The 17,117-nt window shown below is 30.7% G+C and overlaps 2 protein-coding genes across 2 annotated transcripts; one reads left to right on the top strand and one right to left on the bottom strand.

Annotated features, from left to right (window-relative positions):
* Window positions 1–80: 80 nt before the first annotated feature.
* LOC145333448 (uncharacterized) lies at window positions 81–2,457 on the bottom strand. The gene is made up of 4 exons (XM_080178594.1): window positions 2,076–2,457; window positions 1,889–1,996; window positions 1,656–1,752; window positions 81–218 (listed from the first exon to the last, which is right to left on the bottom strand). The coding sequence occupies exons 1-4, from the start codon at window positions 2,400–2,402 to the stop codon at window positions 127–129; spliced, it is 624 nt and encodes a 207-aa protein (XP_080034720.1). The 5' UTR covers window positions 2,403–2,457; the 3' UTR covers window positions 81–126.
* Window positions 2,458–9,835: 7,378 nt separating this feature from the next.
* On the top strand, window positions 9,836–11,092 carry LOC145333288 (uncharacterized). Its single transcript, XM_080178417.1, has 3 exons — window positions 9,836–9,986; window positions 10,332–10,466; window positions 10,994–11,092. Exons 1-3 carry the CDS (start codon window positions 9,915–9,917, stop codon window positions 11,090–11,092), a joined length of 306 nt encoding a protein of 101 aa, XP_080034543.1. The 5' UTR covers window positions 9,836–9,914.
* The last annotated feature ends 6,025 nt before the right edge of the window (window positions 11,093–17,117 follow it).

The following is a 17,117-nucleotide window of genomic DNA, read 5'->3' as shown; positions in this document are numbered from 1 at the left end:
ATTTTAATAATCCTTTGATATTCAAGAGCTTCGCTATTAACTTTTGGATGGTGCCATTCTTGTTTAATAAAAATACAGATTTTTTAGTTTTTATTAGAATTGTTTTTGAATTAAAATGTTTCAAATTTAAGGAACTGATGTGTTGGATTCAGAGTTATTCTCGATTACTTCTTTTCTTTTCAACTTTCTCACTAAGAAAGTACACAAATCGTAGACCCCTGCAAAATTAGAAGAAAAAACATTCTTGTACATTAAATTAAAACCTGTTTGGATGCTTTGAAATTTTGTTCAAAAAGAGGGATTGGTCAGTTAGACTACTTTAAATAAAGCCTGCAAGTAATACCTCGCTTTAACTGCTAGAGACTGCAATAAGTAGACCCAATACCCCAATTTTAAAACCTTTAGCTTTAATAACAAAAAGTTGTAGGCATTTTAAAATAACATTTTATGTACAATAAAAATTTTGAAAGATTTCCATTGCTTATAATAAAATTACAATATTAAATTACGTTGCCTAGACACAAAATTATAACCTTGTCTTCGTCAGAAGCTTAGGTTGCCGGTAACTTTCATTGTAAATAAAATATCATTTTAAAATGCCTACAATGCTGAACGCTTCAAATTTGAGGTATTGGGTTTACTTGTGGCAGTCTTTCAGCGTTAGATTGGTGTATTTCTTGCAGGCATTCTTTAAGCTGCTTTTGAATTGTAAAAGGTTGATTTCCCTGAGGCTTATAGGCGACTGATGCGTGGCTGCCGAGCCCTGTTAGAAATTAGTCTATTTATTCCCCTCCATCCTGTCGATGATAGGGTGTAGTTGGCTAGTAGCTGCTAGTAGACTGAAAAGTAAAACTCAAGAAATGTGCATATAGAAATTAGACGCATGAAAATAAAAGAATAAAAATACTTTTCTCGTTTTCATTTAAAACTGATTAATATCCGGTGGATTAGAACCAGTTCTCATCTATTTGAAAAAAACTATATCTAGCATTGTTAATATCTAGCTTTCTCCGAGTATAAAAAAAGTACAATCTTAAGATTAAAACCAGGTTTTTAGCCCTTGCCTTTGGCATCTCAGGGCTGAAAAAAAACTTGTTTTAATGTTATAATTGTACATTTTATATCCCAAGAAAGCTGTTTATATATAACTAATATGAAGTATGTTTTTTTATTAGCACAGCTCATCAATGATTTGAAATGTCCCTCCTTATCTTTGTAACAGTTTGGTTACTATTCATAATCCCTGAATTTTTTGTGTTCATATTGACCTACGAGATTTAAGTGTATTTGTTTTAATGTTTATTAGATTTTTGGTAAACTTTAAGGGTGACATAGAAATTTTAATAGGAAAATGTGATTAACTTAGTTATTATTGTTAAGGGTGACATAGAAATTTTAATAGGAAAATGTGATTAACTTAGTTGTTATTGTATTTGGAGAGCTGAAATTTATTGTGAAGACTTCTCTGATTATGTCTGTGATTTATTTTGTATATTTCCACGGTTTTAAATATTTTTTTTTATCTTTGTAAAAAAAGACAAATAACAAAAACTTAGTTGACTTGTAATATTAGTATACAAAAGAATGTAGATAATAACACTCCTTGCTTTTTAAAAAAGAGTTTGAGGTCTAAACTAAAACTATAGTTGGCATACCTATAAATGATAAGTTCATCCAGAGACTTAAATTTCCCCCAACCTCTGCAAACAGATTCATAGTGCTGAAGCTTGATCTCTGCTCTATATACTCTACCTAAAATAAAATCTTTAGTTAATAAAGGATTTGCTTTAAATTGCATACTTGTTTTTAAAAGACTACCAACACCAATCATTGAAGTTTAATCACTATTCAGTTTAGATGTAAATTTTTAACAAAGCAAATAACAAACCTTGGTGTTTAGCAGAAGCTTGATCCAATGCATCTTATGGCTACCACCATTGTCAGCAATCATGCTGATGTAATAGGTTGTTTTGGTGCAGGGTTCTTCACATCCTAACTAAATACATTGTTTAAGGACATTTTTTACATTTTATATTTACTATAAAAAAAATGGTCCTTTATAATATCAAGAATACCTCATACAATTGTCCATTGGTATATTTCTTCCAGAAGGAAAGCATTTGATCCTGAACCTCCTTGGATACATTGGGTAATATTCCTGTGCAAGGATTATCTAGTGTGGCATCTAGATTTTTCATGTAGGGTGGCTCACAGACCATACCAGTAACTTCTCTAATTTTATCCACTAAGCATTTGTAATAGGGATGTTCTGTGGTGTACTGTTTACAACTGTCCTGTTCAGATTGAATTACCAATTGTCGCACAGAAATCTCGAAAACGCTAGTTACATAACCTAGTTCAGAGTCATGGCGCAGTCTCATCTTTTCATCACCCTCTATCATCTTGAGGTCAATGATATCTATAGCAGGGTCAACAACAAAAACACTCACATCTTTTTGAGATATTTTGATATTTTGTAACAAATTGAATGATTAGCATGTAATATGAAGCAAATTTATGACTAAAATCAGCAATATAAATCAATATTAAAGGACGCCTGCAAGAAATACCACGCTTAAACTGCTGAAAGTCTGCCACAAGTAGACCGAATACCCCAAATTTAAAGCCTTCAGCTTCAATAACAAAAAAGTTCTATGCATTTCAAAAAAACATTTTATATACAATGGAAATTTGAAAGATTCCCAATGCTCATAAAAGAAAATACAATATTAAATTACGTCGCCTAGACACAAAATTATAACCTTATCTTTGTCAGAAATTTAGATTGCCGATAACTGATTACATTTTTACAATAAAAACACTACATTTCATAGTCATAATCTATGAAAAAAATTCAATTTAAACTGCATTTTAAAACAAAAATCATATAGGAAACAAAGGGGAAACCTTCTGCAAGCTCAGCTGTGATTGGTTGCTTAGCTGATTCAGCCTTATGATTGGCTACAGTACACTCCGTACAACGCAAGTTAAACTTATTTCTTTTTGATGATTTTGACTATAAAAATGGGTATTTTTATAGTAAAAATATAAATAGTTACTGGCAATCTAAATTTATGACAAAAATAAGCTTATAATTTTGTTTCTAGGCTGCGTAGTTTAATTTCAAAATTTGCTTTGTACATAAAATGTCATTTTAAAATGCCTAGAACTGTTTTGTAATAGAAGCTGAAGGCTTCAAATTTGGGGTATTGGGTCTACTTGTGGCAGTCTGTCAGCAGTTAAAGCGTGGTATTCCTTGCAGGCTTCCTTAAATGTCAAAATCATCTATAATTTTATATAAAAATTAATAATAAAGATACTTGATGTAGAGATGATCTGAGTTTAAGTCTATTGCATGACAAAATCCTTTATTCATAGTGAATTCTTTAGCTGCTGGTCCATGGTGTTCAAACTAAATACAAAATTACTTTAAACATAAAAATAAGTCTAATGTGTCTATATCATTTTTTATGTAATTTTTAATTACTTTTTTACTTATAGCTTTGCTCCTAGAGTTCTCTATGAACAGTAAAATGGGGGGAAGAGAGTCAATTGTCTTCAGAGGGTTGTTCTACCCCAAATTAGTCATAAACTTTCCCAGGACCTGTTAGAAACTATATTTTAAAGGAGAACTATGTTGGTTCAGCAGTTAGCATGATACTTAGCTACAGACAATCACTTTTATATAACTATTTTTAAATTCGAACTCTTACTGAAACATTTACAGGTTCTGATCCTTGAAACAGAGAGTTTACAGTCTCATTGTATGTATGATTAGCATCTATTTGCCAAGATGCCCTACCGGGATAATTCTCATTTATACCTGAAAAATATCTTTCCTTTATGAATAGTCCCATGATATAATTTAGCTTTGAACTGAAAATATAAAATCTTTATTACTAAATCCTTGCCTGCCCAAAAGTCAGCTAGTCCATTGTATCCATGTGTTTTAGCAACACTAAACTCGAACTGATTTGGTGCACATACTTTAATCCTGGCAAAAATATGGTTACTCAACGGTTTTTAGCAAATCTACTTTATACTTCACTTTTTTTCTTTCCAGTAATCAGACTGTCAGTCAGTAACATTATGGGGAAATTAAATTTTCAGTTGAAGATTCCTATGAATAGGTGCATCTAGCCTATAAATTGTTTTTATTCTGTCTGTCGGTTATGTTTTGAAAAGTTTTATTTTTTTTTCAAGATATCCGTGATTTTTTGTGCTTATTTAGTAAATAAAGGTAAAATGCATTACCTAGGCTTGTCAACTTCACTGATATCTTTGGTAGAAATTATATTCACCTGTGGGTTCTCAATCACTTTTTCTAAAATTTTAAAATTGTGATTTCTGATAAGATAAAAAAAGAACCCTTTTTACAAAGTATGCATGTATGATAGTTCTTTGGGCTACTTTTATTTGTTTCAATGTAGATTTTATTATTGAAACTTGTAACAATGCACAGTTTGGATGTAAAATAAGGCTTTTAAAACCTTAGAAGTTGGTGTTTAATAGTTAATCAATCTGTTGAGTAAAATGATTTGGGCAGGTGAATAGTGGTTATTGCATTAAGAAATTTATTAGCTTCAAATTCAATTATTGTGAATGCCAGATGTAAACAAAGTGACTACCTAACACTATTATAACTTACCAATTGTACCATAAAGTGAATATGAAAATATGACAAGGAATCCTAATTCTAAAATACGTCTAGGATTCATTGTTACATTCATATTGTTTCTACTCAACTGAAAACTGTGTACACACTTAAAATCATACTTGAAATAGCAATCAGCACTTAATTGAAAAGGTTTTATATGCATATTGATTATTTCTTTTATATTTTTTTTTGGTTCAAACTAAATATTTTCAAATTTAATATAAATGATTGTAAAGGTCTTGGAAGTTTTTTTTATGTTTTGTTTCTTAATTTAATTTCTGAAAAAAAGTAAAATTTAATAGGTCATTATTGTACTTTTATAGAAGTTTTACATAAATAAACCCTGTTAATTTTAAAATTTTTGGTTTTGCAATGGCCTTATCAGGTTAAGAAATAACAAAAAATGCATATATGTGAATATGTGTTAATCAAAGGGTTGGTTGTCTGTTGGATGTTACTTAACCTAACATCCTTGGGTGTTACAGTATTGCATCCCATTATCAAGCAGATGATGCTCTGGATTATCTAGATGAACACTTAAAAATCAAAGGAGAATTCAGACCTTACAGGGTAAGGTAAATTGCAATGTACTTTTTCATATATTTATTGAATCAATATGTAATAGTTTTTTTACAGGAAAAACTTGCCTATACTAAGTTTTTGTTAACTAAACCAATACAATTTTTAAAATCAATAATTTCTTTTCAATTCAATGTTAGCTTTTAAGGTGGACTAAAATCATTACTTATTATGTAGCTATGTATAGAAATTTTAAGTAATTAAAGTGCGAGGTTAAAAACAGAAAAAAAAATATTTTATTATTTTCCCTTTAAAAACTTATACTAATTCATCTAAATTCTATTCTTCCTATATCCTATTATATAAAGTAGTAAGCTTTATTTTGTCTGTAGCGAAGGATCTCGCTAACCGCTGAACCGATATGGTTCTCCTTTAGAGTGAAGCTTCTTATAGGTCCCAGGGAGGTTTTAGGCTGTTTTATTTTTATAAAAAAAGTCGTTGTAAGGTTTTAATTTATTTTTCTGCACTTTCATGTCCCTTCTAATATCCCTAGATACTAGGGACGCAATAAAGTTAGAGAATAGAGGGAGCAAGGGTACATGACTATATAGAACTATCGCAAAGACCTACCAACACAATCCCATTGCTCAAGAAATTTGACAGCTTAGACTCTAAAATTGCTGAGTTTTATACAGGGTTTTTCATTTTTAGAAACAATACCCTAACTATAAAATTTATTATGTATTTGTGTTTGTCCTTTATAGATAATGCATATATCTTAAAATTAATAAAGTAAAAAAAACAATTTTGGTGTTGTCAAAAAATTATAAAATCGTAAAAATCTGAATAGAAATTTCATTACAAGCTGTCTTGAGTACAATTATTTCGGAAAGTAGAGATTATTTCCATTTTTTATGATAACAATATTAAGGTTCAAATTAACAGCACTATAGATTTAATTTGTTTTTAAAAATATATTTCTTTTTTTAGGAGGCTTTTAAATTTTTATCTTAGTACTAGATGGATAACTTTCTTCCTTACAACTTTCCTAAATAGTTTAACTGTCCATAGCAATGTGAACTGAACCAGAGCGCATGTATGTGTATATGTCATATTTAGTAGCGAAGCTACTCTATAATTCACTTTGTCTATCCATCAGAAAGTCTGGATTTTTTTTAATGAACTTGTAATTAAAATCAATCTGTATTTGCCTTTTATAAAAGGATATTACATCCCAATAAATATATGTAAATTATTTCAAATTGTAGCTCATTTTTGACAGTATACATGCTATACTCTGCTTTTACAGTTACAAAATGAATGTAATTATTTAAAATTCCTGAAAATAATAAAAATCTGTAAATTGCTATATACATTTTCAATATTTCATGCAATAAATCAACTGATTTTTGAAAGACATATTTGTTAAATGTTGCTAAACTTGATATCATCATCCTTGTTAGAATTTACTATAGTATTTGAATAAAAAATGTATTATTATTTTTTGAAGCTAGCTTTTTAATAATTACGTTTAAATTCTTTTAGATTTACTGATAATTATCATATAATAATTTTTTGCTTATTTTCAAGGTCTTACTATTCTAATTATATATACATTATTATGTTTAATAAGAAAATTCCGACATTCATCTTAGGTTATTTTTTTTTTAAATTGCTATCTTTGAATTAAATATTCAAATAAAATTACACAGTACAAATAATAAAAAACAGGTTTTGCTTACAAAACACAATCAAATTAATGGAAACACTTTTGAAAAGATAGCATTGATTTTAAATGATAAATATGCTCTAAATTTTTACAAAAATTAGGCAAAACATTTATTTTTTGTCGTTGATAACAATATCTTATTCTTATACTCTTATTTACAAATAGTTTTACACTAAAAACTTTTGATTTAATTGTTTTAACTCTTGTACATTAGGTCACATGACTTTAATTAATAATAAAGGTCCCCCAAATCCTTATACCAAAATATACGGTGGTTTTGATTAATTAGTAAAGTTCCTTCAAATCTTATTCCAATGACAGCTTATGAGCTTTCTAGCAGCTAAGTGAGAAAGCAAAATTTGTATCAATAAACAACCTTCTGCAGCGTCATGGGTCTTTGAAAAAAGAAAATGGTTTCATAGCTATTTATCACTCTATATATATTACTTTAATAGGGACGCAACCGCTAGTAGTTCCTATAAGCAAACAGTTGCAACCTTAGCATCTAGATGAGAGAGAGCAGTAAAATAGCCCAAACCCATCTTAAAACTTTAATTTTAATATAGCCTAAAACTATTCCTGGACTTCTCTAAAGCTTTTCTAAAATTTTTATATGAACAGAAAAGGCCTACTTTATAAATTAGAATATTTTCAAACTGCTGTAGCTTACCCAAATATTTGTTAATTTACAGCTGCAGAAGTTCAGCTGCTAAATAAGCTCATTCATTTAAACGCCAAACTGCAGCCTTTTTTTTTTTTACAAAAACATAAGACTGCTAATTCCTAAATGAAAGAAAAATATATTTAAGAAACAATAAGGCAATGTTAAAATTGTTTGGCGATTTTTAATGTGTCGTTTATTTTTTGTACTTTTTCTGAGATTTTCTACATTTTTAACTTTTGTATTTCCTAACACTTATTACATTATCATTTTGTAGCACAGCTACTGTACACAATTGTTATTGTATAATTGTTTCTTGTCCGTTCACTTTGGTTGCTGCTATTGAAATAATTGTACTTGTTATTGTTATTGCTATGTTTGAACATTTAGTCTTAACCCTTACATATCGGCAGTAAAATGATGGTTGGCGGCGCCAATTAATTTTTTTATCTGTTTCTGATCACAATAAAATTCTACAAAAAAATGCTGGTCTAGAGCTATTTCAAAATTGGTCAACTGGCAGCTTCAAAACGGCAAAATTACAGGTAGTAAATAGAAAATCGGCCAAAAATCGGTCAAGGAGTGGTCAAACGGCTATGACCTTTCTATTCACGGAAGTTCATTATTGCTCAAGGTTTTACCAAAAAAATACAGGTGTATCTAGCTGTAATAGAAGCCACGATATTCATGATCTGTTTTGACAAAATTATTCGTAAATTTGTGGCAAAACTTCTTAAATACAGAATAATGTTTAAAGACACTCTGACATGTTTAGGGCTTGATTATAGAGATGCTTTGCTTATAATATTGTACCTTACTGTAATAGAAATCAGTATTAAATAAATCAGAATAATCGGAATTATATCACAAAAAAAACATGTTGTTAAAAATCAACATGTTTAAAATGAACATACGGACATTCTGGTAACGATTATAAAGTTGCTACGCTTTCTATATCGTACCTAACTACTACAGGAATCATCATACAAAATTTGAAATCGATAGGACAATTCTAACATTCCTAAATAACGAAAAAAGCTATTCGTTACGGACGGACGAACTTACCCTAATTATATTAGAGCTACGTTTTTAATTATAGAAAAGCTTCGCTTTTAAAAAGAAACAAATACGCTCCTAATTGTATCAAATAAATGGCTTTGGTTAAAATTTTGGTTTGTGTGTGTGCGTGTGTGTGTGTGAGTCATACTACGCCCACATATTTTGAAGCACTGTGAAACGTCACTGATCCGGGTTCATTTGGACAGTTCTTTCTAAATCAGAAGATTCTTGTAATAATAAGGTATGATATTAGAAAGCGCTAATTGCAACTTTATAACCATTACCAGAAAATCTGTTAGTCGATTTTAAAATGCTGATCTTTCAGACATTTTATATGGTAAAATATGTTTATCATCCTATCATATCTTGGATGTCTAATAAGACACAATTATATATTCTATAAAAGTTTCTCAAGTCATGACACTCTAATTTTGTTTGTTTGACTATCTATTTTGTTGAGCTTTCCATGTATTTTGTCATCCTTGTTCAATAAAGCAAAGTAAATTGCACAAGCTTTTTGATGAAAAATTAATTAAATAGAATTGTTGATTTATCCCTCACTAGCGGCTACGCCTCCTAGAGGCCTCTAGTGGCACTTTAAATGCTTTTTTATATCAAATATATATGTCTAGTGTCTATGTTGCGTTGAAGTCTCTAAAAATATTTTAAAAATTTTCAATTATTTGTGATTTCTCTTGGGAGGGTGGTGGTACCCTCCCCCAAAATAGTTATAAACCTTCCCTGGACTTATGAGAAGCTACCCTATTAAGGAGAACCCTATAAGTTCAGCGGTTAGCGAAATCCTACGGTAAAGACAAACAAACAAACAAGACATCCTGTTACTTTATTATAAGGATTAGCAACTACACCAATAGGCCTTAAGGTTCACTTAAGGGAAAGGAGATAGTCAATCCTCAACTTTGAATTTTACAAAAAGAAAATTTTTAAAAGTCGAGGGGGGGGGGGAAATCTCTTATGAGGTGGTGGTGATAATCTCCCCAAAATAGTTAAAAACCTTCCACTTACAAGTCATACTTTTATATAAAGATTAATTTGCTACTTATGGATAACTTCATCTAATTTCAAGTTTCACTTTCCCAAATAACCTGCATCAAAGTACAATGTTTCACTGTCCCAAATAACCTGCATCAAAGTACAATGTTTCGCGAACAATCTATGCACTTCAAGCACCAGCTTTAAAAATCGTCCAACATTTAGCAAAGATCATCAGTTGATAGTTGAATTTCAACGGAACAACACATTACACAAAATTAAAGTTTTTCACTAAAATGAGCAAATTTCAGCCCTATCGTGTCAGCCAAGTTGGGGGGAGACTGTCCCCTTGGAGGAATGAGGAAGAGGTTGGTAGAAAGTTTTATTTTAGTAGCGCAGCTACACTATGATTAACTTCATTTCATTCTCCATTTTGTTGAACATATATATAGAAAAGGCCTTTTAGTTTAAAAATGTTTGTAGATTCCTTATTATACATCAAGCAACTTTAGTTTATTCTAGCGGTTATTCCCATAAAGGCCTCTAGGGGCACTTGAGGTGGGGGGGGGGTACCCTTCACTAAAATAGCTACAAACCTGTCCTGGACCTATGATAAGCTACACTTTAAAGGGGAATAATATCGGTTAACGAGATCTTAAGCTTCAGACACACATCTAATTACTTTTTAATTTTTAATATTCTTAATTTTTCAGGACGAAACTGTTAAACAAGAAAACGCAACAACATCGAATTTTGCTGAGCAACAAGAAATTGAATCCAAAACAGAATTGAAAACAAAAAACAATAAAATTATTGAAAACTGGCCAAGGAGAAGAAAAAGTTTATTGGTAAGTTTTAAGTAGAATTATTAAAAATTTTATTTAAATGAAGCTTTTCTACACTTAGGGTTGGTTCGTCCGTCCGAAGCAGTTAGCTTTTACCGTTTATTTAGGAATTTTAGAATTGTCTTATCAATATTTAGAAAGCGTAGCAACTCTGTAATCATTAGCAGCAGAAGGTCAATTAAAAACATCTTGAATTTAACTATTTTGAAAGCGAAGCATTTCTTTATATTATAATCCTAAAATGTAAAATGTAACTAAAATGTCCGTTTTAAACATCTTGAATTCAAGTATTTTTGGGACTAATTTACTACATATGACTCTACAACGACAGCTGAAAAAACATGTTTATGTTCAACCGAATTAACCTCATTGTTGGTATAAGCTGGTTTTAATGTACAATTTCTTGTAACTCATTTTGACTTGTTTTTTCATCAAATAACAAATAATATATATTAGAAAAATAAATGTGTTAAATCTAAAAATTTTCATTCTAAAGCATCATAATAAAAAAATATTTATTTTTATTTTAGTTGCCTGAAAACGAAAATGTGATTTTAATACCCGGAAGTCAAATAAAGAAGGGGAATGTTTTTCCAAGACGACCTAAATGTACACTATTTATTCAATAACTATTTATCATTTTTGTTTAATTTTTAAAATAAAATTTTCATTGTTTAATTTGTTATATAATTTGTTTAAATCAAATCAAAACTGAACAATTAATACATAATAAGACCAAAAACGGTCACAGATGCATAGTTGTACTAAATATATTATATAAAGTACAACGATATCTGTCCGTCTGAAGATTAAGATCACGAAAACTTATGATCCGATTTGGCTCTACTCTTCAGGTAAATATAGCTACAGATCGTACGATCTCTCCATTTTTTTTTGTAATAATAAACATTAACTATAATAAGGGGAGGTGTGAGGCGAATCCCCCCAATCATGAAAAAAAATCCTCATTTCCCCCAGAAATGGGTGAGGTGAAGGGTTCTCCCACCCACCAACATATATGATTTAGTTTACAATATTTTGAAGAGCCTTTTTTTCTTAATAATATAGCCTGAACTTTGAACAACAAGGATGACAACATCCATAAAAGCGAAGCCTGGAAACGGTAAGTCAAACGAACATTAACCCTTGTAGAGTGTCAGAACTAATTAATCAGAATTATAAATTATAATTTCGAAACAAATTTAGTAAATTTTTTGATAAACTACTTATATACAGGATAATTTTTAGAGACATACTGACATTATTAGTACTTGATTATATACATTCTTATCCTTATATTGTTTTTAAAAGCCCAATAAACAAGGGTGACAACATCCATAAGTAGCAAAGCACAAAAAGTCATGGGTTGACAAACAAATGTTCTTTGCCAAAAAAAAGAGAGGATGATCATAAAAATATATCTATATATCAGAGAGTAATAGGAATGTTGACAAGAAAAATTTCATTTACCCAATATCAAAATGGACGGACGGACAGACAAAGTATTCAGCAGAGTAGCTTTGCTACTTCAGAGCTATTACATAAATTATCGGTTTTCAGTCAATGCTGCATATTTTCATATATGAAAAGTATTCTATAGTCAATTTCAAAAAAAATTTTGCAGGTGATTAAGTTCATAAAATGTCGAATCCTTTTAAGATTTACTTAAATCTACATAAAAATGATTCTTTATTAAAATTCGACTTCAAAATCTGAAATTTGTTTTTTCGTGGACAAAATAGAAACACCCAGCAGACAAAAATGTGAGTAATGAACATAAGGCCGTTGAGCTTGTTTTACAGTTAGGGAGTTGAATCCATTTTTATAGAAGCAGAAATATAATCTATGATTATGGTTTGGACCCTCTAAAACTGTAATCTACCCTTCCACTTTCCCCTCTCTTGGTGAAGATATCTTCAACGCCGATACGATTTTTGAAATATAAGATTCCACTTTTGTCTCTCTTGTTGAAGATATCTTCACCAAGAGAGGCAAAAGTGGAATCTTAAATTTCAAATATCGTATCGGCGTTGAAGATATCTTCACCAAGAGAGGGGAAAGTGGAATCTTACATTTCAAAAATCGTATCGGCATTGAAGATATCTTCACCAAGAGAAGGGAAAGTAGAATCTTACATTTCAAAAATCGTATCGGCGTTGAAGATATCTTCACCAAGAGAGGGGAAAGTGGAAAGGTAGATTACAGTTTTAGAGGGTCAAAACCATAATCATAGATTATATTTCTGCTTCTATAAAAATGGATTCAACTCCCTAACTGTTTTAGTATCTAACTATTCTACATGGGTAGTAATTTGTAAAGTAAACTCTTTTTAGTTATCAGCTGATTCACATGTGAGTCAATCATATATATCAGTTATTTAACGCATCGTGGACAGCTATCCGCGTATATTAAAATGAAAAATTATAAGATTAAAACCAGTTTTGTAAGCCCCGAGAGGGCCTAGGTTAACAAACTGATTTTTGTTATTTTTATTTTATTATTCGTGGAAAATTTATATAATATAATGCATGATTTTCCGTACGTCCGAGAACCGGTTATAATCCAGCGGCTAATAATCGGTTTCGAAGCCAAACAGAATTTTTTTTTCATTTTGTATTAGTTTCAATCTTGTTATTTGTTTAAATAATATCTATATGGTGAACAATATTATATACAGGGTGCGCCACATAAAACCGAACTTTTTTTAAACGGCCATAGCGTCAAAACTACTTGACCAATCAGGACGTTTGACCCCACTATAAAAAGCCTAGGTAATGACCTTTTAGCACAAAAAAAATCCTTGGACAAAGATGGGCTCGTACTCCAAGCTGGCCGCGCTTATGTTCAACAAGGCAGATTCGAAATGCGCTGGTGGTATAATATTGATTCTCGACTAGGGCCCACTAAATCGGACCTCAGCCCATTCGTAGATGAGGTAGAGTTATGCAACTTGCTGGGGATACTGTTAGATACTATAAGTAAGACACTAGATAAGACTAGAGCTCTTTATCTAAAATGGCTTGGCTGTAGTACTCCGGCAAAGTGAAACGTGGCAGATTTAGAGATGTCAAAAACGTCAAAAATCGTGTAAAATCGTGAAAATTTTTCGATTCTCAACGTTAGAGACCCATATGGAACTTAAAAACTCATTTTAGACTATAGATTGCGTTGACAACCCTAGCTGAATCTTCATGCCATTTCAAAAAGGTATAGAACGCCGTTCTAGCTCAACTGTAGCCCAAATGAGAGCCGCCGTGTCGAAGGGCAGTTTGAAAGTTGGGTGAATTTGGATCCTGCGGTTACTCACTTTCCTAAGGAAATAGGGCCTCCCAGCAGCCCGATCTTAATTCAAGTGACTTTTTGGCCTGAAGCTACTTTAAAGTATGCACCAATAGACGTGCCCATACCATAAAGACCTCCCTTATTGCCACTATCAAGGAGATCTTCGCCAGCTTGGACAGGTACATTTTGACCTGGGCCTGCCGGCGGTTGAGGAGGCAGGTGGAGGCGGTGATCGATCCTGGCGGCGATTTTATTGAATGATCTAATAGTCATCTAGTTTGCTTCCCAGATTTTAAAATTTAATAAAATCTTTAAAATAGGCGATTTTATGTTCATTTGTTTACAAATTAGAAAAAGTCCGGTTTTATGTGGCGCACCCTGTATATATTCCTTAATGGTGATTTTGAGGTTCCAGGATAAACGCAGGAGTCCCAAACGTCGGAGTAGACAAACGCAGAGTGTTAAAATATTAACTTAATTAAGTATTTCTATACAGGTTAGGTTAGGTTAAGATATTAATATGCAAATAAGCCCCCGCCACAGGGGTTAGACATTTAAAATCCTATTAGATAGTTTAAAATAGGTTATTTTAGGTTAACTAAATTTACACTCCGACATTTGGGACTCCTGCGTTTGTCCTGGGACCGTTTTTGACAATCAAAGATTTTTTTTAATTTGAATTGCCAGAAAAACTTTAAACAAGGATGACAACATCCATAAGTAGTGAAGCACAAAAAAATTGTTGATGGGAATACGTACAAGTAGATTTGAAGTGTATTTATTAAAATCAATATTAGATTTATTGGAGAAAATAAACACGAAACCTTGTTTTATTTTTATGAGTGAAAGTAAATTACATACTAGATGCACATAACAATGGGAAATAATATTTTGAAACTGTTAATGCAAAAAAGATTTAAATTTAAAAATTGGATAAAAATATAAAATTAGCCAAAAACCTGCAAAAAAGGCAGACCGACCGTCATTGTTGTTTTCTCCAAACGACAGGAAATTTAATTTTGATATATTTGACTGAAAAAATTTCGAAAATCGGACCATAAACACCAAAGATATGGGGGGGAAATGTGAAAAATATAAAATTAGCCAAAAACCTGCAAAAAGGCAGTCTGACCTCCATCGTTGTTTTCTTCAAAGGATGGAAAATTTAATAAAATAAACACCAAAAATATGGAAAAAATTTGGAAAATATAGAAAAAACCTAAAATCTGCTAAAAAGCAGTCCAACCGCCATTGATGTTTTATAGTTAATTGTGCTCCTTAATGATGGGAATGTTATCAAAAAGCTTCAGCCTTCTATCTTTTATAGGAGCCGAGAAAATCACTTTTCCCCCAATTCATTAATTTCGGACAGACGGACGGACGGACATTGGGAATTAGAGAGTAGTATAAACAAAAACACATATCATTAGTAGGAGGAGCGAAGCTTCCCCTATGGTCGTCAGTCTCTCATTACTACAATACGATGCGTATAAATAACTCTTCTCATTTTTCAGGTATAAACATTAAACAATGTGATGCATGAGCTGTGACAAATTGAATTGATTTCCAGGTATAATACTATTTCACAAGGATCACAATATCCATAAGAAGCAAAGCACAAAAATATTAAAGTGATCGCGAATTTAATTTTACAAAATGCATTTTCGTTTACCTTTTTTATATCTTAAGTAATTTTCAAAGAATTATGCCTTAAAAGTTCAGTTAAGTTAGAAAAAATCAGTTTAAAATGCGGAGAGTGTTTCCACATGAAAATAATGTTAAAATCTGAGCATCAATTAAACTAAGAGAAAATAAGTTATTTCTTCGCTTGCAGATAAAAACAAAAAAATTGATACTTAGAAAATATTTTTGTAATATATCTCTTTTGATATTTATCTTTGAACTTTCTCTAAAATGTAATGAAAAAGTTTGGTTTATTTTAAAAAATCATTAACCAAATACCGCTTTGTTTATGCAGGTATAGTGACAAAAGAAAAATTGATTAAATCTGTAGAAAGCATGATATTTAAGAATTAAAATGTTTAAATAGAATAAACAAATATCATTTGCTGCTCATATTCAGCATAAAATATAGCAGTCTTTCTATAGTATTTACATAAAAAAAGCATTTTATCATCATAAAATAATCTCGTAATGTGTCGAATTTAATTATATATCTGTCATTATACACACACACACACTCATTCACTTACCTTGGGCATTCATGTTTCCCTTTTCCATTCTCCGTCCCCCTCCTTATCTTTTGTGGTACAAATGGTACCAACGGATTTTGTTAAGTTGAAGTATAGAAACCAAACATTACTAAATATTGTTAAAGTCGCAGTCCCTTCAGTGTATTTTAAGTTGTAAGTTTGGACCAGTACGGGAAAATTTCAATAGCTATAAAAAGTAAATAATTTTATTCCCATAACTGAAAAAACATGTTATTTTATTTCAATTTTTGTATAGGTTTATTGGTAACTGACTTGATTTATTACCTCAGGAACCATCTTTACATTGTGTTTAGGATTAAGATAAAAGCCTTGCTTTAATTAATGTACATCCATGAATAACAGATTAATATTAAAAGAATATAATTTGTGTTGTCTCTTTATCTTATTCCATGTTTTGAAGTATTAAACAATCAAGTTCTGTGGAGTCCTATGTATGTTTGTGTGTGTGTGTATTTGATTTAACCTGGCTGTGCTGTACTCAGAAAACGCTTATAGCAAATTAATTCATGTTTCAAAGATTGTTTCTTTTAAATATCTTTTATAGATTTTAGTTAATTAATCAAATATAATCTAAGCAAGAATTTTACCCCAAAATAAAAAAACCATAATAGCTAAAAACTTTCTCAATCTATAGTAAAATCCCCCAATTATGTGGGGGCCTAATCGTATTTTTAGCTCTGCAGTATGTTGAAGCTTTTTTAGCAAGTAGTAAATATTGAGATAGGATGAGGGTGCTATGTTACACAATCGACAACTATAAATCAGCTGACCTTATACCCATATTTGGTAATATCTTTTCGATTTTTGGTAAAAATCATTTAATCTCCCAGTAAAAAGAAATTACAAACTTTTTTGGTTAGTTTAATATGTATGTAACAAAAGAATTTATTCCCAGCTTCGTGAACACTTTAAAAGGTGTCTACAATGATACATATAGTCTAGCTCATTAATCGGAGAAAAAAATGAGAAGCAAATTTAATTCATCAATAAAGCTAGTCGCATCCTATATAAATAAACGACTACAAGAACGACTTAAATAAAATTTTAAAGTCATATATAAACACATATTTTTTATGCCTGTGTGAGAAAATAATTAGGTTTAAAGTTTTGAATAAACCAAGGTTAAAAAAATTTATTT

The sequence above is a fragment of the Acartia tonsa genome, chromosome 12 (assembly GCF_053477335.1).
Source record: "Acartia tonsa isolate MP-2025a chromosome 12, ASM5347733v1, whole genome shotgun sequence".
Classification (NCBI taxonomy): domain Eukaryota; kingdom Metazoa; phylum Arthropoda; class Copepoda; order Calanoida; family Acartiidae; genus Acartia; species Acartia tonsa.
Note: the sequence above shows the minus strand (reverse complement) of the source record. Positions and strands in the feature narration are given on the sequence as shown.

Coding starts and splice junctions, on each gene's coding strand:
- LOC145333288 (XM_080178417.1), top strand. CDS start 9,915: ATGAGCAAATTTCAGCCCTATCGTGTCAGCCAAGTTGGGGGGAGACTG. Junction 9,987..10,331: donor CTTGGAGGAATGAGGAAGAG/GTTGGTAGAAAG, acceptor TTAATTTTTCAG/GACGAAACTGTTAAACAAGA. Junction 10,467..10,993: donor GGAGAAGAAAAAGTTTATTG/GTAAGTTTTAAG, acceptor TTTTTATTTTAG/TTGCCTGAAAACGAAAATGT.
- LOC145333448 (XM_080178594.1), bottom strand. CDS start 2,402: ATGATAGAGGGTGATGAAAAGATGAGACTGCGCCATGACTCTGAACTA. Junction 1,997..2,075: donor CCAATGGACAATTGTATGAG/GTATTCTTGATA, acceptor CAATGTATTTAG/TTAGGATGTGAAGAACCCTG. Junction 219..1,655: donor GATGAACTTATCATTTATAG/GTATGCCAACTA, acceptor CTAATTTTGCAG/GGGTCTACGATTTGTGTACT.